Raw genomic sequence first — 19,817 nt, 5'->3', positions numbered from 1 at the left:
GCACCGCAATCCATCTGAGAGCCTGACCCAGTTTTGACCCATAATAACTGTTAGTTGGAGTGTGTGCATGTGTTTAAAGACACAAAGTGGCACCAGCAGCAGGCAAAACAAAGGCAATGCTCTTTGACTGGTGCCCCCGCCCCCAAGGAGAGCTGGTTCATGCTCTCTCTCACACAGTGAAACGGCTGAGTTTGACCCACCAGAGCCAAGATGCTGCTGGAAGCCTTAACTGACTGGCTGAGTTGTCTTAGCGTGTCCACTGACTGGCTTTTATTGTCTCAATGATTATAGGCGGGGGGGGGTTCCTTTCTTTTGCACCCTTTTTGTTGGGGTTACGATATGACTTGCAGCACTATTAAGCTTTTCTGTCTTATTCAATCTTTCTCATCCTATTTCTTTTCTGCTTTTGTACATTTCTCTCTCACGGCTCAACCGTGACTTCAAAATCTGTAACATCATATAAACATAAACGTAAAAGTCAGTTTGAAAATAACGTCCTCCCAGCATTTCTTTTCATAATGTACACCCCAGACTTCAGTACAACTCTGTCACCTAGAAGAATACTCTGATGACTCTGCAGCTGTGGAGCGTATTAGTGCATCAACGTTATAATTTCCCTTCATTTTATTTGAATTAATGTCATTAAATTTTATGCATTGTTTTTATTATAGATGGATAGATTTATAATCTTTACTAAAGAAACATGTCAGACTTACAGTTCTGTCATTTCATCTTCCGCCCTCACTTTGTTTTTTTCTGCCTCCGTTTGCCTCCCTAAGGTCTCCTGATGGGGTGGATGGCCAGCCTCCAGCTCTGCCCCCGAAGCAGCTGAGCAGGAAGACTCTGAGCCAGATCATCCAGGCCCATTCCCAGCAAAGCCTCCTGGACAACCACATCAATGAGATGTACGATGTTCCCGTCAACACTGACAAAACCACGGTGAGTGCAAAGCTTCATGTTGTACATTGAAATGGAATTGAAAATATTAAGTTTACTTGATGAGAATTTAAAAAACTCATTAAACTGCATTTAAAGCAGGTTTTCAAAGTATTGTTTTTTTATAGGCAAGGCAAATTTATTTGTATAGCACTTTATGTACAAGACAGTTCAAAATATACTTTAGAAGATAAATAGATACCCACAGGTCAGTTCTTGTACCTAACCATTTTCGGAGGAATGTGGGTTTTGCTTTGTTTGTTTAGCCCTAAACACTGACCTATAAAAATTTCACGCATTAAAAAAATGCTCCTAACTCAAGGGATGAACCTGTGTTGCTTCTACACATAAACAGTAAAGAACCGTCTAATAAGGACATCTAATTTGTGCCAGAACATGTCTACAGCAGCTCTGTTTGACAGACATAAAATTGTATTTTTGCTCCTATAAAATGAAGGAAGTGATGAAAACATCTGAGATCTCTCCTTAAGAATTTGAAATAACAAAAGGACCTTAGTGATGCATCTGAACGTTCAGTTGGTCCATCTTCTATTCATGAAAGCGTCATAACTAATGGTCTCCATGAAAGGGAAACAGGGCAATAAATAACACAAGAACTGGCTAGAAACAGGTTTTATGGAGGGATGAATACTCCCCAGAGACCTGACCTTAACTGAAGCACCGTGGCATCAAAAATTGACCCATTTCCCATTTTCTTGACAATATCTAAAGAAATGAGGGGGTGGCTCAAACTGCACAGTGCTGTATGTTGGAAAAGAATGTGTTTACGGTCACGTGAGGTGACATCGCAAATGCTTAATTTTTTTTCTGCCCCCTGGTGGCCATTAATGAATCATTACATTTCTTAAGTGTTCACTTAATGCAGTGGTTCCCAAACTTTTGCTGCAGAGCCCCCTTTTTCATCCACAATAATAATTACTTGGCCATGACCAGAGCAAGATATGCCTCACCATATTTTCTAGTGATTGTTAAAATGTCTGTTGTTGATTCACCACTGCGGAAGCATCGATACCAGTATCAGGTACCGGTCCGATAGAACGTGTGTGTACTAGTGCTCAGTATTCATAAGTGTTCCTATACTACATAACTCCATACCAATGTGAATAAAAACTAGGGCTGTCTAAATTAACGCGTTAATGAAAAGAAATTATTCTGCGGAATTGGCACGTTATGTTTTTTATGCATTAACGCATGAACAAAGTTGTTGTTCACACCACATTTAAAATCTGAATTTGGCATTAACTCGATGAGAGAAGCTGATTTTTAGCATGTAGGTGCTTTGTCACAGCGGTGAACTGATTCACCAAAAACCCCTTTATCCTTTCTTATTTATGAAGATTCTGACCGTTTTCAAGCCTTACATTTAGAGGAGGCTGCAGCATTTGTGCCAGTTAGCTTTGCCCCCAGTTTGGAAACCACTAACTTAATGCAACAGAAGGTTAGAGCTGCACCTCTAGATTACACCAAAGCACACTGAGCTGTGAGCACCCACAGAGGGATGATGTAGCAGGATGTAAATGTGATTTCTCTGTTGAATTCTTGTCTTTCAGTTAAATGGAGTCGTCCCCCATGATAATCTGGTCCTGATCAAGATGAGACCTGATGAACATGGACGTTTTGGCTTCAACGTCAAGGTTAGAGCTGAATCAAGCTGGAACGTGTTCTTCAGATCACTCCATCTCACTTACCTGATGTAATGTTACTTGGTCTCTTGGGCTATGGATCATGCTGATTTATTAATGTGTCTTTTTGTCTTCAGGGTGGAGCTGATCAGAAGATGCCTATTATTGTGTCCAGGGTGGCTCCAGGAACATCAGTAAGTTCTATCAAGGTGCACTGTAGCATCAGCTAGCAACAGCTAGCTTAGCTTTAGCATTCATTTACTCTTTCGATTGTCCCTGCCCTCCTCTGCAGGCTGACCTATGTGTACCTCGTCTCAACGAGGGTGACCAGGTGGTCTTAATTAATGGACGGGACATCTCTGATCACACTCATGACCAGGTGGTCATGTTCATCAAGGCCAGCTGTGAGAGCCATTCTGGAGAGCTCATCCTATTGGTCAGACCAAATGGTGAGGTGTTTTCTAAGTTGATTTTGATTGGTCAGTTGTTCCAGCTGCTTATATGACTAAAAGATCTAGTCCAGGGGTAGCCAACGTTGGTCCTCGAGGGCACCAATCTGGCAGGTTTTCCAGATTTCCGTGCCCCAACACACCTGACTTAAACTAACGAGTCATTGTGGAGATCCTTATAGGCTGTTGGATCCATTTAATTTGAGTCAGGTGTGCTGGAGCAGGGAAATCTGGAAAACCTGCCGGATTGGTGCCCTCGAGGACCAACACTGGCTACCCCTGATCTAGTCTGTGTGGTGCATGTTCATTTGAATTTTGAGGTTATAAACATTTTTGGAATTATAATAAAAAAGAAGATGGACATTTCTGGGCTTTAAACGGTTCAGACTCAATCTCAGTTTTTTATTTACAAGTGATATTTATTAAGTTTTGGGTTCTATGCGTCTCAGTTCTTTCTGATCAGCCTGTAAAATCTTGTTTAAAGGCTCATTTTTACTCTCTAGCTTTTAAACCAGGCTGAGTTTTGGCATTTCTTGATGAATATTAGTTTCATGTTTGTCTTTTTATTGTCCTTTCTTTTGTTTTATCTGTTTTATTGTTATTTATTCCTCCTTTTTTTGTGTATTTTATTTCTCTTAGTTGTATGGCACATTGGTCAACATATCTTTTTTATAGTTGTGCTTATAAATAAAGTTGACTTGACAAAAAAGAGGCCAAAGAATTTCTTTTAATCACCATCAGCAGAAACATACTGAAACACTGAGTTCTTGGTATTTGAACCTCTCAGTTTATATATGAGAATTTAGACTTTGAAGGACATTTTATGTATTTATTAAAGTGTTTTCTCTTCCCGTCCCGGTCAGCCATTTATGATGTGGTGGAGGAGAAGACAGACTCTGAGCCTGATTTTCAGTACATCCCTGAGAAGTCCCTGCAGGACCCTGCCCAGCTCGACCATCATGCTCTGAGGGACTCCATGGTCACACTGAAGGAAGGCCTGAGCAGCGGAGCCATACTGGCACAGTTTGATGTGAGGAAACTTCCTGTCCTTTTGTCTCCATTTAAGCTGCTTTTTGTTACTTCTGTTTTTATAGTTCAGCAAAACACAACTGCTGAAATCCACTTAAAGTGAGCACTTTTACCCACCAAGTGAAAGAAGAAAAGATGTTTCACCTCTTTGATCTTTCCTCCTCCACAGCAACTGTACAGGAAGAGGCCGGGGATGACCATGCTGTGTGCAAAATTACCTCAGAACGTTTCCAAAAATCGCTACAGAGACATCTCTCCTTGTACGTGACCAAACGTGACTGGCTGTGTCTGTTGTTTGCATTCACATGTGTTCTTACATGAACCTTCACTTCCTCCTGTCACACTCTTCCCCTCGTCCAGCTGTTTTTCTCCATCTTTGTGTGCTTCCTCTGCTTTTTCTCTGTTAAATGAGATCTTCTCCTTCTTTCTCTCTCTGACAGATGATGCCACACGGGTCATCCTGAAAAGCACAGATGACTACATCAATGCAAACTACATTAATGTGAGTTATTCTTCAGTTCTCTCTCATTTTGTTTCTATAAGGCATTGTGTCGTGCATTCAGCTAACTATCAAAACACCTTCCTATACTGATGAATTCATTCAGCCTGAATGCATTTTTAAGCTTAAAGTCTTGTATCTATAACATGACTGGTTTTGTCTGTCTGGCATCGAGCAAACTTGGTGCATTTAGTTGACTATTTATGTAGCCAAATATTTCATTTGTCACTATCCGGGTATGTAATCCAAAGATGTATTTGTCTGACTTTTTAAGTAAGAATCATTATCAGGACAGATGTGATGCAAAATAGCATTTGTGCCTCTGTAAAGTTAACACCTCTGCAACTCATTTTCTGTGTCCCTCTATGTGCAGATGGAGATTCCAGCCTCCAGCCTGATAAACCGCTACATAGCGTGCCAGGGCCCACTGCCCAACACCTGCCCTGACTTCTGGCAAATGACCTGGGAGCAGGGCTCATCCATGGTGGTCATGCTGACTACGCAGGTCGAGAGGGGGCGGGTATGTGAACAGCACTCTTCAAGGACAAGGCCTGTAAACCGGCCCTCTGTGGACTCGAGCTCTTATAAAGCACTGTGTCCCTTTTGTGACTTAAACCAGAAGCTGTGTGTTATCTCCTTTTACTCCACCTTCAGAATATTTCATTGTTAGGAAAACACTGCAATATCACATTCAATGAAGACTTTTCTGCAGCTTGTATGTTGTTTTTTTTTTTTTATTGATTGCAGAAGGAGCTAAACATTAATAGCTTGAAACAAACATTACATAACAAAGATGACTCCAGAAAATAGTGCCAGGATGCAGACAAATATATCTGAGTCCCGCGTTCTGTAACAACAAATCATTTCTGCCAGGAATTTTAATGGTTTTATTTATGCTTTATTTGAGATGATGTAAAAATGTAATAGCAAGGAACAGATGTTTAGCTGAAGAGTTGCAGACTGAGCTGACAGTAACAGGTGGCATCTGTTAAATGTTTAGTAATGAACTAAATGTCTGTGTTTTAAAGGTGAAGTGTCACCAGTATTGGCCCAACCCGGACAGCAGCGCCACCTACGGGGACTTTACGGTCACATGCCACAACGAAGAGGGCAACTCTGCTTTCCTTGTCCGCGAGATGACTCTCGTGCATACGCAGGTGACCACACACACAGAAATGAGAGAACTGTGTGTGGAGGAAGAGCAGGTTGGATAGGAGGGCGAAGGACTCAGGGGACCAATCAGAAAGAGGAGGGGGAGGGGGCAGTGTCTGAGGAAGGATGAGCTTGCTTAGGACCCCGAGGAGGTGTGTTGCCATAGTGACCGGTGTGGGCTGTTCTTTTTCTGGCTCCTGCTGCCGCAAGCTGGCCACATATTGGGATCTGGTTACCATGACAACTCAACCACCCCAGTCAGTCACATTACAGAGAGAAACAGAGAAACCAGAGGAACGGAGAGTGGGATGATGAGTCTGGAAAAAAAGATAAAAGTTGTTTTTTATTGTCTTGTTGAAGCCTCTGTAATGCTTCCATCAAGAGACCCACAACTTTTATAGAATACGAAACCTGTCATTTAGATATACAACCTGTAACTTCCACATCCAGAGCTCTATAAGGTGGATCAGGAAGCATTTTTCTGCCATTTGTTTTCCTGATTACTTCCCAGAGTGTTGTAGTGTGTCCTTAAAAGATATATCCCTAAACTAAGAGGCAATTAGCAGTCTCCTTCTGCCTGTGATTGTTGCTATGGAGATAAATGTGTTACCATGGTGATGCAGCAAGGCAGTATCAAAGATACATTGCCTGCTGTGTTTGCGAATGTTGCGTGTAAAATGTAGCAGCGTAGAACACATCTATTGTTAAATTATGTTTAAAATCTGAGGTTTACTCAATATAACGATGTATTTCAGTGAAGTGGAAAAAAAAAATCAGAACCGTTTCATAAGTTTGGAATCCATTTTCCCACATAAACACCTTCAGTAACCAGCATTGATTTCAGGATTGGTTAGTTTCTGAAAGGAATTAGTAAATTATTCATAAGTAAAATCCAGCAACTAAGAAGTCATTTCTTCTTTTTTTGTGTGTGTTGGTTCAGAGTGAGCAGCAAAGAGAGCTGACTCAGATTCAGTACCTGGCTTGGCCTGACCATGGCGTTCCCGACGATTCCACTGATTTTCTGGACTTCGTGGCTCTGGTACGGAGCAAACGGGCCGGACAGGACCAGCCGATGGTGGTGCACTGCAGGTACGGGGCGAGACGAGAACATCAGTACTGAGATTCCATCTCCGACTGAACTGAAGTTAATCTTTATGATTAACTCTACATTTCTGCCCCCTGCTGCTTTTTCCAGTGCGGGCATTGGTCGGACAGGAGTTCTGATCACCATGGAGACAGCGTTGTGTCTAATGGAGTGCAGTCAGCCAGTGTATCCACTTGATATTGTCAGAACCATGAGAGATCAGAGGGCAATGATGATACAAACACCTGTAAGTAGACTTGCTTATTATTATGGGAAGCTGTTCAGCATATTGAAGACACCAGCTACAATATCTCTTTAATTTTTGTCGTTTTTGCTTTGTTTTTTTTCTTCATCAGAGCCAGTACCGCTTTGTGTGCGAGGCCATCTTGAAAGTCTACGAGGAAGGCCTGGTCAAACCACTCAAAACGGCCGTCTACCAGCAGAGAGAAAAGCCAAGAGATGAGAAGGACGATGAGGAGGAGAAGAGGGAGCAGCAGAAAGCTGGAGAAGACAAAGAAGAGGCGCTGGCGGCAGCAGAGGGAGGGGAGGCGACCGTGGTGGAGCTGCTGGAGGGAGGACTGGACGAGGAGGATGACGATGATGAGGAAGTGGAGGTGCTGGATGTGGGAGAAGTAACAGAAGAAGAAGAGGAAGAAGCGGAGGAGCCGAGCGTCGCGAGCGCCACCAGCATGACGAGCGAGACCAGCGCAAACCCGGATCCCGACCCCGATCCTGCTAACCCGTGATGCCTGACCTGCGGACGTTGTCAGGGGTTACCAGGTGGAGGCTGGATTTGGAGGGGGCTGCAGGAGAGAACAAAAGCACTGTTGCACTTTATGCTGAAAAAAATGGAAAAAGGACAAAAATACCAGAAAACCATGAACAAAAAAATTTAAAAAGATGAAACAAAGAAATCCAGCCGTGTGGAAAAGGTACCGTTAGGGGGTCAGAAATGATCAGGGTAAAGAAAAGAAGTCTACAACAAATAAAAAGTTAAAGGTGCGAGAGAATAAAATGTGGATGGGGAATCGCTGTAGTGCCATAAGTACAAAGAGGAGGGGCTTCCTCTGTGGATGAAAGCTCCCCCACCCCTCTTTTTCTTTTGGGTTTTGTTTGCTTTTTTACCCAAAAGGGTAACTTTTTCCCCTTCAGAGCGAGTCTGCCAGACGGACCTGCCTTTTTTTAGTGTCCTTTTAGCTGATAAAGAGATGAAACTTATCTTTTGTTCCTCAGAAAGAGTATTTATTGTGTTTTAGTTTGTGTCGAACCCTGTCCACTGAACAAAAAAACAAAAAAAAGCTGTATGTTTTCTTTGTATGAGTCTAGAGCTTCATGCTTTCCTGATTAAATCTTAGGTAGTAAAATAGTGTGACTCCTCCCCCTCTAACTACTTTATTTCTTTTTTTTTTTTGCTTTTTGTAGGGGGAGGGGGAAAAAAGAATAGTTATTTAATTTATTGTACTTGGTTTGATCTTTCTCAGCTTTCTTGTCTGCGTTTTCTGACAGCACAGACTGACAGGTGGACTGCTGAAAGCACTTTGTTTTTCACCTCTTGTTCAACGCTGTGGCAAGTTGGATACTTTCTCCCGCTTTGTGCTGTGTTTTTGAGCTTACACACTCACACACGTGGCCATCGTTTGGTTGTCATCGGTTTACAATCTTCAGGGCGAATGTTTACTGGGAATCTCGCTTTGACTTTTGCAAACAGTCCCAGCATTGATCAGTTATTTGTCACGAGTACCTTTAAAAATACAAAAAAAAAATAAGAGAGAGGGAGCATCCCCGGGTAAACATGCAGCCTAACCTAAAATCTTAACAAGGCTGAGATCAGTTAAATTTCTTTTGTCAGTTCAGTGTTAGTGCAGCAAGCTTCCTGCTGAAGTGTCCATGAGCCAGACACAAACAGTGAAGCTCAGTCTCATGTGAAAAATCATCCTCCCTCTGTTTAAGATGGCTTTAAGTTGGTCCGCTTTACCCAACCCAAATAATCCACTCTTCTAGACTGTCAGATTTTGCCGTCATCGATCAGTTCAGAAGTGGTTGAAAGCTGCTAGAAGATTTATGCAATCAGTATTTGTTTTTCCTCCCACGCATTTACAGAAGAATTACGGCAAACTGATCTTGACTACAGAGCGAATGAACTCTGACAGCTTCCTCCAACAGCAGGTCAACACATTTTAAACTTGAAGAAACCGACGTGACCTGCTTAGACTAGCGATTTGTTCTCCCTGTGATATTCCTGAATGACATGCTGCCTGAAGCAAGTGTCGGCGGGCGTATCCGAGTGTCTGCCAGAGAATAACCCAACAGTTCAAAGAGGCAGCACAAAACATCCGATCTAAATTTCTCTTCATTTTTAGGAACAGGTTGTTTTTAGGTCAAGATTTGTAAAATTAATGACAGATAACATAGTTCTGGGTTTTTATCTCAAAAGCTTTTTTTTTTTTTAAGTTACTCTAAGTTCAGGTTAACTTAGCCATTATGTTTTTTTGGAGTGAGGCCTCTCTGTCATTTGGAATGATGTTTTTCCTTATCAGCTGCTTCAGTACCTACTGTCATTGGCTTCTACTATGGGTTCTGCTGGAAAAAAAAACCTACTGCTGTGTGTATGTGTGTATAATATGGAAAGAGTGTGTGTTTGTTACCTAATTTGTCTTAATGTGTCCGTACCTCTTCTCCTCGTCTACCATTTCTGACATGAACTCTGACATGATCTGTCTGGTCTGAAGCCTGCTCATCATGCCATAAAACCACAAACCTAATCTCACCTGATCTCATTTATGATTATTATTATTATTTTAACAAGCAGATTTCCAAAGTCAGGCTGGATCATTCACGCTGTGCCCATACCTCCGTTTTTAGGCTTTTAAATTATAAATTAGACACACGCAGAGGTGATATCAACAAGATTCCTCTTCCAGTTTTTGATTTTTTCACTTAATCTCTCCTGTATTGCATCACCCTACAAAAATCAGCTAAACAACCTTCAGTCATCTCTGCTTATAGCCCACACAACATCCACATTCCATTATTCTCACTGTCTCTTCCCAGATGCCTTTTTTTTGGATCATTATACACGGATCTCTCTCTCTCTCTCTGCATGGCCTCCAGGCAAATGACACATCTGAGCAGAATATCATGAGTACAGAAGCACAGCTTGTTTTCTACATGACAAACAAGAGACGAGCCACTCAATGCCTAATTAAGAAGTTTTAACTTTCTTTTTCCCCCCTTTAGCTGATGAGTACAAGTTGCAGATACTGTATGAGCTTGTAATCCTTAAAAATAAATTGGATCAGCTTCTCTTAACTTCTGGGATAAATTGAAGGCAAATATCTCAAGCTTAAAAAAACATGATCATTCGTTACAAGAAAACAAAACATAAAACCTTGAAGTGACAAGGTTAATAATGGGTTTGTTCAGAGCTGCTACAGTCTCCAAATTCAGAAATGAGCTGTTTATTTTCTGCTATTGACACCGAATCGGTACTGTCTGTGTGTTTAGGGTACTGATCAAAAGTAGATTGGAGGGGGACCAGATGTGGGGAAGGCTAAGGTTAGTTGTATTTTTGTAAAGATAATATCAGTTCTAATTGGGTAGGGGGAGGACTGCTACGGGAGGGGAGGGGGGAACAAAAAAAAAGAAGCAAACTTAGAGATATAAAGCATTGTTGAAATGTTCTGTTTTTAATTTATCGTTTTTATTTTGTTTGAAATAAGACACCTGTAAGGAACAAGGAAAAGAACTCCTAACTACACAGTGCCACTTGTTAATTTTGTGTAAATAATACTAGACCATGTAAATACAATGTTGTATATGAAAAAAATCTTTAAAATAAAAGGGAAAATCATTTGTGAGCAGAAATATTTTGTTTCTATTTTTATTTTGGATGATTCAGATATGACACAAATGGTATGTGATTCAAGACTGCTCTTTCAAAAGTTGTTTTATCATGATCCTATGACAGCAACTATATATATATATATATATATATATATATATGGACTACGAAATAATGAAAAATGTTTTACGATATTAAACCCTTGGATAAATCCTACCTGTGTCACAAAAAAAAAAAAAAAAGAAAGAAAGAAACCTTTGTCTTCGGTTGCTCGTTTCTATTTGGTATCATGGTTTCACGGTGCCTTGAGCATGTTTATAAGCTTGATTATGAACAATTAAAGCTTGTCTGTCAAAGCATGGAAACGTGGCTTCAGATCACCTTGCTTTTCCACACTGTAAAAGTGAGGTTTGGCAACATTAGCAAGCAGATGAGAAAGCTAGTGTTGCTGCTTAAGACTAATTTATGGATCTTTGACTTATTTGTGAGAAATAACTAAATCTGTAACAGAAACAATGAGACGGTGAAGGCTATAGAAACAACTAGGTATTTGCTACATTTTCGTTTTCTAATGGTAAGTAGCAAATAATTTCAAGAGTTGTATGTTTACGGAGGCGACTAGATTGTAAATGAAGGGCACAGTGTTTTAGGACAAGGTGAGTAGCTCCATAAGGAAGAGTATAAAAGAGTATATGCACAGTTTTGTAAGAATATACATAAAGATGGCACACTGTGCCCCTTTATAACGAATTAGCAGAACCTAGAAGGATTCAGTGAAGTCTAAAGCTTTGCTTTTTTTTTTTTTTTTACCAAAACCTAATATTACAGATCTCAATTTATAACCCCAACACCAAACAGCTGGGATGCTGTAGAAAAAGTAAGTAAAAACAGATTGAAACTATTTTCAAATTTCATAAACCCATATTTTATTCCCAACCAAACAATTATGAGATGTTGAAACTGGGTCATTTTTTAAGTTTATGAAAGCAATACATCTCAAAGAAGTTAGAACAGAGTGATGTTTACCATTGTGTTGCATCCCCTCTTCTACAAACAACCGTTTGAACATCTGGGGTTTGAGGAGACCAGTTGCTGTAATTTTACAAGAGGAAAGTTGTCCCATTCTGGACCGATACTGAACTCAATAGTCCAGTCTGGAATTTTTATTTCACAATGTTTCAGGTGTTGTCTACTGGTGAAAGGTGTGGACTGCAGGCAGGCCAGTTCAGCACCCAGACTCTTCTCCTGTGAAGCCGTGCTGTTGTGATGGATGCAGTGTGTGGTGTAGCATTGTCTTGCTGAAATATGCAAGGCCTTCCCTGAAAAAGATGTTATCTGGATGGGAGCAGATGTTGCTCTGAAATCTCTGTACTTTTGAGCATTGATGGAGCCTTCACAGTTTCCCACTTTTCATTGGACCATTTTCAACGAGCTTTTAGCCACAGAAAACAGCAACATTTCTATATCTTCTTCAAATATGGTATTTTTGCATATTTTTAAATGTGTTGCTGCAATCAAACTCAAAATGAGGTAATATTGTCCATGAAATGGTAGATGTCTCATTTTCAACATCTGGCATGTTGTTTGTGTTCTATTGGGAATAAAATTATGGGTATATGTAAGTTATTGTATTATGCCTTTATTGAAATTTTACACAGCATTCCACCTTTTTTTGGGACTTGGGGTTAAATATGTAATATGGACAAACATATGTTTATTAAAAAATGAAAAAGGCAAGAGGTTCAGAGATGTTCCAGGAGGGTGTCCCTGATTCAAATACTAATAGACAAGGGCAGGAACTTATTTAGTCCAAAACAGTGAATCTGTGGAGCCACCCTAAATGCTCAATGACCTTTAAATCATAGCAGGTCTAGAGGTCAAACAGGTCCTCTGTTTCCATTTATAAACCACTATACCTCCAACTAACCAGAAGGGGGTACTGCTGTCAAATGGAGATGGAATATGCTGCACGACTTAATTTCGGAGAGTAAAATAGGTTAACCCTTCTACTGTAACTTTTAATCGCTATGACGCATTCAGTTACCTCATTTTGATATACAGAACGGTTTATCAGGATGCTTCTCTGGTCACGTGATCACAAGTGAGCAATTTCTCTGTACTAAATGAATTGTGCGAACTAGAGTTTAACTTCGGTTTTCTAAAATAAATAAATAAATAAAGAATAAATAAATAAATAAATAAATACAAAAAAATGGTTTGTGGCTTTAAAAATGCTAATCAAGTGTTTATTGAGGCATACTCATGACGTCACATCCTGAATAGAGCTTGACTCCTACTTTTTGTTGGGACCTGGGAGAGAAAATTGTCCTGCGGACGGAGGTTCCGCGTTGGAAATAAAGCAGAAAAAACTGGGCTTAAAAAGCTAGCTACAAAGCATGGAAATGCGTCACGTCTCCGTTTAGTCGTCTACAATGAAAACAGAGTCGCTTTCACCGTGAATTCCTGAGAGGAGCTATTAGTAAGTATCCCACCATCCAGACGTCCTCGGACCCACAAGTGGTTGCGGAGCAAGTGTGTATACCGAATCCAGCCATCAGAGCTGAATGCTTGTTTTGTTGTACGGGACAAATTTACACGGTCGGAGTCTCACCTATTTAGTAAGTTCGCTTGTAGCGGTTAGCCCGCACGTAATTACGAGCGCACACCTGTTGCTTTTCGCTTGCACCTTGTTCTTCAGGCCCGGTGTGTTTATCGAGGCCAGTTTTCTTCATCGGCCGTTAATGATGAAGTCGTAGGATTATATCGCTTTTCTTGTTGTCGTCTAATGGTAAGATCTGTTTTACATATGTTTAAACACTTTAAGGGTATTCTTCAGACAGTGTTTGGGATTTAAATCGTCCCGAAAGCATCGTTCATCATTTTCCTGCTGACCTGAAGCACATCTTTGAAGTCAAGGATTGCTAGCTGGTTTTCTTTTTAGATATATTTAGTATGTAAACGCTCTAGTCTTTACGATGCATAACCATAATTTAATTTTAACTGATTGCTTAGCATAAGGCAGTTATATTTTATCTGAAAGACTTAATTTAATCAGAAGTTAAGTTAGCACTCGGTAATTAGATAATAAAGATAACGACGGCAGTCGGTAGCTTAAGCTCATTATGAATGCCAACTGGATGAGATATTAATTCATTTTCTCGGTGGAAGGAGGTACCCAACGGACTAATATCAGATTGTGATGTATAGATTCTTGTTTGCCACTAAATGGTACCATAGGGTAACTACTATTTACTTTATTAGTTGACCAGTAACGTCGCCAGGGAGTCTTTATAAACACATTAACAACAGTAGCTGCTAGCTACGCAGAAGCAGCAGCTAGTCTTTAGCTTGGAGGTTACTTTTTAAATGGATACTGCTTGTTTTCAGGTCCCTCCATAATATTTTCGATGGATGGTCGTCTGGTCTGTGACTTGGCCACACAAAATATATATATTTTTTAGTTTTAGTTTTTGTATACTTTGCTTTTTTGGATCCACTTTTGAGACATTATCCTATAATATTCATGTCACACACCAATTTAAAATTTTAAAATTTGCTGCTGTTAATCAGAATTAATTAATCCATTAAAGGATGTTCTGCTGTCCTGGGCCAGATTGAGTAAAATGGACTCAGCCCACAATGTGTCCCAGCCAGGCTGAGGTTGTTATGCTGGAATGCAGTGGCTTTTTTTATTTTTTTTTATCTTAACACTTCTAATCTCAAAGTTTTCTTTTGAACTCTTTCCTGGCTTTCTCCTTACAGCGCCACTTTCCACACTGTTGTTATGTACTTATCTGATGGTTTACTCATGGAAGTTAACATTAGCCAATGTGAAAATACCTCTAGGTTGCTTAGAAGTTACCCTGGGTTACTTTGTGAGCTCACAAAGTATTACTGTCCTTGCTTTAGAGTGCTTCTTATTTTTCCAGCAGATCCAATGTGGGTGACAGTGGGCTTGAATTACTGCTGGTAATTAATGGAGTTAAACAAGTTAGGAGATGTTTTTGTAACCTTCTCCACTCTGCAGACCACAGAGAAGATCTTGGACTGTGTGCATAACAGCACCTCTGAAGCGGTTCTGAAGTCCTGTATACACTCCTTGGTCTCTGAAAAAGAAACTCTTTGGAAATTTTTGCGCCAAGTTTACTAATCTTTGAGCACAGACTGCAAAATATATGAGTAGATAACATATCACTGCACATGAATTATGAATCCAAGACTGCTTCGATTTACAGACCACACAGTTGTTGCAGTTCACACTGAAACTCCTCTTTACTCTGAACCAATCATAAATCCACACCATGCAACGCCGTGTGACATTTTTGTTTAATTTGACAAATTTGTTTTCTATGTCTAATATTAGGACTTGTGGGAAAATTTGACATGTCGGGCCATTTTAATGCATAAATACAGAATAAATGAAGTATGTGTATTTCTGTGGTTGTAGTACATAGGATGTGTAATGTTTCTAATCTATTGTATCCTGTGCTGTCATCCTTCGCAGGTGTGGTACCGTTACCCTTCAGCTCGCCCATTATGCTGAGTTTCCTGCGCAGGACTTTGGGGCGGCGCTCCATCCGGAAACATGCAGAGAAAACCCGTTTACGAGAGGCTCAGCGAGCCACGACGCACATCCCTGCTGCTGGGGATGCAAAGTCTATCATCACCTGCCGTGTATCCTTACTGGACGGGACAGATGTCAGCGTTGATCTGCCGGTAAGGGGGGTTGCTGTAATTTAGGCCTTTTTTTGCATCCACCGACTTGCAGAGGCAACACAATTCGCATACCTGCTAGGCAGATAAATATAGAGGTTAAACTAAAACAGGGTTTAACTGGCGCTGTAGCTGGTGGACTGTCCTGTAATGATGTTATTCTTATCTCTGCTTATCTGTTAAGTTTACATGTGGTTCTTCGAAGAAGAGTTAAGATTTATGAGAAGTCATAATCAAGTAGACATGAAACAAACGTTTTGTTTAGTTTTCGGGGTTATATCAACTGGAAAGTGAAAGCAAGTGTACCAGTGACCACTGGCGCCTGTGTCAGTAGACCAGTCCTGTTAAGCCTCTGAAGTGTGTTTCTGTGTGAGCTGATCACCTGTAATTCCATGATCCTCTCTGGAGAACAGTCACATGACAGCATCACATGACATGTTGGGCTCATCACCAAGCGATCACAGAGCAGAACTTTTCTCCTCCCACACTCTCTCTCTCTTTTTTCCTCTTCTTCTTCCCATTTATCACGTGACTTTTCAATCTTTCTCTTGTCTTGTGTATGATGAAGTGTTTTAGATGCAAGTTAGAATTGAAACAGAACATTTAGTGGTTGATTTCATGACTCAGACATGTCTTTTTGTTTTTGTTTTTTTTTGTGGTTAGTCATCTTGTTAAAGAACAGCATGTTATACAATAAGTACTTTAACTTTTGAACAGATGTACACGTGAATTAAAAATTTTAGAGAAAGTCAAGTTAAGGTAATCTGTAAAGATTATAGTGCATTTAGGTACATTTTTACATAATATAAAAAATACTTTTTGTGTATGTGAAAGTATAGTTCAGAAATATCTTGCTCCTTCATGTGATTTTTGCTTCTGTGGTTCACAGAAATGCCAAAATTTCAGCAATCCAGTTAAGCCAGTTTGGTATTTTAACTTGTTTTGGAAAAATTTCTACATGGTCCTAAATTTCCTGGGAAGATGGGAAGAGAATATACTTTTTCATAGTTAAAAAAACAACATTTTGTCTTTGTTTTTCAGCCCTACAGAATTCCTTAGCAGCTTGAGAAAGACTCTTTTATTAAGCATATTTTACCAGTGATGTCACCCATCTTTGAGCCTTTCTACCGCAAGTGTCGGACCTGCCAAATTCTTACCACGTAACCTCTTATCAGCTCATTATAGTGGACACAGAGAGGTTTCATTGTGTTTTCATTCAGTCTTTCCTCTGGTGGAATGTTATCTGCTTCTGCTCTTTCTCTCCGTCTCTCCTGTCTGCTCTCACTCTCTCGTTTCTGGTTTGGCTTAAATGATTGCTGGGATTTACAAAGCTTGTTTTGTTATTGCTTTTGCTGTGGCCCGAGCTCCCGTGGAGGCAGCCTTTTTCTAATAAATATGATTTATATAGACCTCATGTCAGGATATAGGATAAAAGTCAGACTACACCATTCTCCAGATCTTGGTGCTGTTGGTTTGAGCGGCTAGATGTGGAAGTTCCTAACAGCTGACATGGATCTAAAGGTGTGAGACAGGAAAAATGTTTTCATTCTGCTGCCTTGTCCATCTAATTTTCTCTCCGTGTTAGTTTACATGTAAATAATGAAAAGTATGTATCCCATCCTGACAGACAAAGTGGAATTCTCTGTGAGCTTGTGTTTTTGTTTAAACTTTGTTTTGGACCTCTACCTTCATCAAAAACATGAGCCTTGTAATGGCAGTCGTCAGTCTGTCCGGCCTCCTCATGCTCAGTGTAACTGAGTGGACAGTGAGCTGTAGAAAGCAGACAGACTATTAGTGATAAAGATCAGCAAACACCAATGAAAAAACATATCAGGGTATATTTAGATGGGGCCTTAATTGCATTTTATAAATAATGTTATCAAAGCTACATTAGTAAAATGATCAAAAACCAGAACATATTCTGGATAGGATGAGATGTATATTGAAAATGAGGAATAACTCAGAACATCTCTGTGATGGGTATTGCTGTGGACTTGAGTCATAGTACATATTCCCAGAAAGCCTTTTTTCTGCTTGTGGGTCTTAACAAAGTTACCCATATTTTTAAGAAACATATCTGATGTAACTCTGACATGATTTGGACATGATGCTCGATTTGTGACCTCACAGATCATCAGCTCAGATAATGTGCATTGTAGGGCTGGACGATCGTAAGATGGTGCTTAGCGATCGCAATAAATTTCCGGTCGATCATGGTAATCAGCTGTGAGCCGATTTACTCAGTCATGGCGGAAATGTGTGAGTCGACCTTTTCCTGCTCCAATTCCATAAGTTGCTGGAGAAGTTGGAGCTAGGTAAGCGGAATGACCGAACATGGAGCTGAGATGCCAGGCATGACTTGGTTATCCTCCCAAGATGAGGTCACAACGTCGGTTGTGTGGTGGTGGGTTGGATATCTCCAAAGAGATGTAGACAAAATTAAGCTGGTATGCAAGGTATGTCAGCATTTGTTGCCCAGTGGTCAATTGAATCCACAAAAAACACTTTGTCCTATTTAGAAAATTTATAATCGGGTGTTTAGAAACGAAGTTCCACTACTGGTGCTCTTTGAAATATTCCAGTTTGAGCTGTTCTCTGCGAGGAAACGTTCATTTTGAGTTGCATGCTTCCTCACAGCGGTAAACAGAAGCCAGCAAAAACCACTTTATTCTTCTCATATGAAGGATCTGATAGTTATTTAATTTACTTTGTATGTTGTGAAAAAATATACCGTTATCTTTTTTTTTTTTTTTTTTTTTTTGCCGGATCGCCCAGCCCTAATGCATTGTCCTGCAATTATTTGCCAAATTGTGCTAATCAGATTGCAAACACCTGTTACAGAGTGATGTGTGAAGCATTCTGTAAATGTTATTGACTCTGACCTTGGAAGATTTCTGCTCAGAGGACCAGCATGTTCATTCATACATCAAGTGGATTCTCTCAGATGCATTAAGATAAATGGAGGGGAGTGAAAGTGTAGTCACTTTCCTAAAGAACTTTAAAAGCAGACAGCCTTGAAGTTTTTAGTCTAGGTGAATTTAATTTTCTCTTCAAACCTAATTAGATATAGTCAGACTCCTCACTTCTCCCTTGTGTCGCTGATCTTGCCTTTTTATTATGTCAATGCCTGAAAATAAAGAGAAATACTGTTACGCCCACTGAAACTGAAGGCAAGGCCTTTAAGATCCTAATAATTAATGTCCCACTTTAGACGGCTGAAACAGATGTACACTGTACACTGAAACCGTGTTTAGGGCTGGTCAATATATCGACATTTTTAAATATATCGAGACTATCAGACTCAATATAGAAGGAAGCAATATTGTTTATATCGAGATAGCTTGTTTTGAGTTAAAAACATCTTTTCTTTTGCATTTTGCACAGCTGTATTTTTTATTGTGGTCATTGAAAAGTATTTTTAATTTATTTTGTTTTAGGAGCATTTTATTTAATATAAAGGTATTTAGTTTCAGTCAGCTGTTTTAATGCACATGTGCTGCTGATCCTTAATAAAAGTGTTTTTAGCACTGAAGGCTGTAAATTAGAACTGTCTCTTTGGTTACTTGACAAAAAAAAATATCGAGATATGTATCGTATATCGTGATTCAGGTACAAAATATTGAGATATTACATTTGGTTCATATCGCCCAGCCCTAACCTTGTTCAGATTTGGTGTTATCATCGTATAGGTGTTTTAAAAAGGGCTGAAATTTCTTTCTTTCTTGCTTTCTTAAGAAAAATAGAGCAAGCATGTTGTAGCAACTTAAGCCTGAACATTTATTGTCTGTCTCTTCTTGGACTTTTTGTGAACTTATTTGTGAGCAACATACAGAGTTTTTCATTTAGCAAAATCCAGCTATCAGCTGGTTTATTGGTATGGTGTGGATAAGAGAAGTAGCTAAAGAAAATCCAATGTCTGCTTATCAGATCTTTGATAGCTCGAGAGGCTCTTTTTGTATAAACAATTCTGTTTGAAGACGGAATGAAGCATGAATAGATCTTTTAGTCTGGTTTATAAAACCATGTGTACGTGTGTTTCTTCTTTAAAAAGTCGATATTTTTTTTATGCTAAGTCTGTGAAACTCATCAAACCCTGACAGTTATAAGTGGAGGTGGAAACAATTATAGGTTGTTGTACTGATTTGTGCTTGTTTTGGGAATTAAAGTACAGAATTACATATGAGACATTAGACAGATAATCAGGTATTCTTGTATCTCTTTTGTGTTAAAGACCTGACTACTAAACTTATATTCCTCAAGATATAAAAGTTACCCTATGCTACTCGAATACTTTTAAGACATGTGAAACATTTTTTTATTAATTCACAAAGAAAATCGATAAATTCCCATAAGGTCTGGTTTTGGTTGTATTTTCTGCTGTGAGGACACACATGTCCACTGGACTGGACTTTTCACAAAGACTTTCCACTCAGTCCTCTAATGAAAGTGGAGGAGACCATGTAAGAAGTTG

General features: G+C 39.7%; 2 protein-coding genes across 6 annotated transcripts in view; both read left to right on the top strand.

Annotated features, from left to right (window-relative positions):
• The window catches only part of ptpn4a (protein tyrosine phosphatase non-receptor type 4a), a 77,542-nt gene extending 66,886 nt beyond the window's left edge, over nt 1-10,656 (top strand). The window contains exons 16-27 of the mRNA XM_042002102.1: nt 780-939; nt 2,508-2,591; nt 2,717-2,773; nt 2,872-3,028; nt 3,892-4,058; nt 4,227-4,317; nt 4,498-4,559; nt 4,930-5,076; nt 5,585-5,713; nt 6,649-6,797; nt 6,904-7,039; nt 7,149-10,656. Coding sequence (XP_041858036.1) covers nt 780-939; nt 2,508-2,591; nt 2,717-2,773; nt 2,872-3,028; nt 3,892-4,058; nt 4,227-4,317; nt 4,498-4,559; nt 4,930-5,076; nt 5,585-5,713; nt 6,649-6,797; nt 6,904-7,039; nt 7,149-7,538 — 1,729 coding nt within the window. The 3' untranslated portion in view covers nt 7,539-10,656. The remainder of the gene's footprint in view (nt 1-779; nt 940-2,507; nt 2,592-2,716; nt 2,774-2,871; nt 3,029-3,891; nt 4,059-4,226; nt 4,318-4,497; nt 4,560-4,929; nt 5,077-5,584; nt 5,714-6,648; nt 6,798-6,903; nt 7,040-7,148) is intronic.
• Nucleotides 10,657-12,905: 2,249 nt separating this feature from the next.
• The window catches only part of epb41l5 (erythrocyte membrane protein band 4.1 like 5), a 38,802-nt gene continuing 31,890 nt past the window's right edge, over nt 12,906-19,817 (top strand). For 3 of the 5 annotated variants that reach the window (XM_042002107.1, XM_042002106.1, XM_042002103.1), the window contains exons 1-2: nt 12,906-13,112; nt 15,138-15,349. In XM_042002107.1, the coding sequence (XP_041858041.1) occupies nt 15,170-15,349 (180 nt within the window). In that variant the 5' untranslated portion in view covers nt 12,906-13,112; nt 15,138-15,169. Of the gene's footprint in view, nt 13,113-13,133; nt 13,252-13,280; nt 13,422-15,137; nt 15,350-19,817 lie in introns of those variants that run through there. The other 2 variants (XM_042002105.1, XM_042002104.1) reach the window with 2 other exon arrangements.

Source organism: Melanotaenia boesemani, chromosome 12 (assembly GCF_017639745.1).
Source record: "Melanotaenia boesemani isolate fMelBoe1 chromosome 12, fMelBoe1.pri, whole genome shotgun sequence".
Classification (NCBI taxonomy): domain Eukaryota; kingdom Metazoa; phylum Chordata; class Actinopteri; order Atheriniformes; family Melanotaeniidae; genus Melanotaenia; species Melanotaenia boesemani.
Note: the sequence above shows the minus strand (reverse complement) of the source record. Positions and strands in the feature narration are given on the sequence as shown.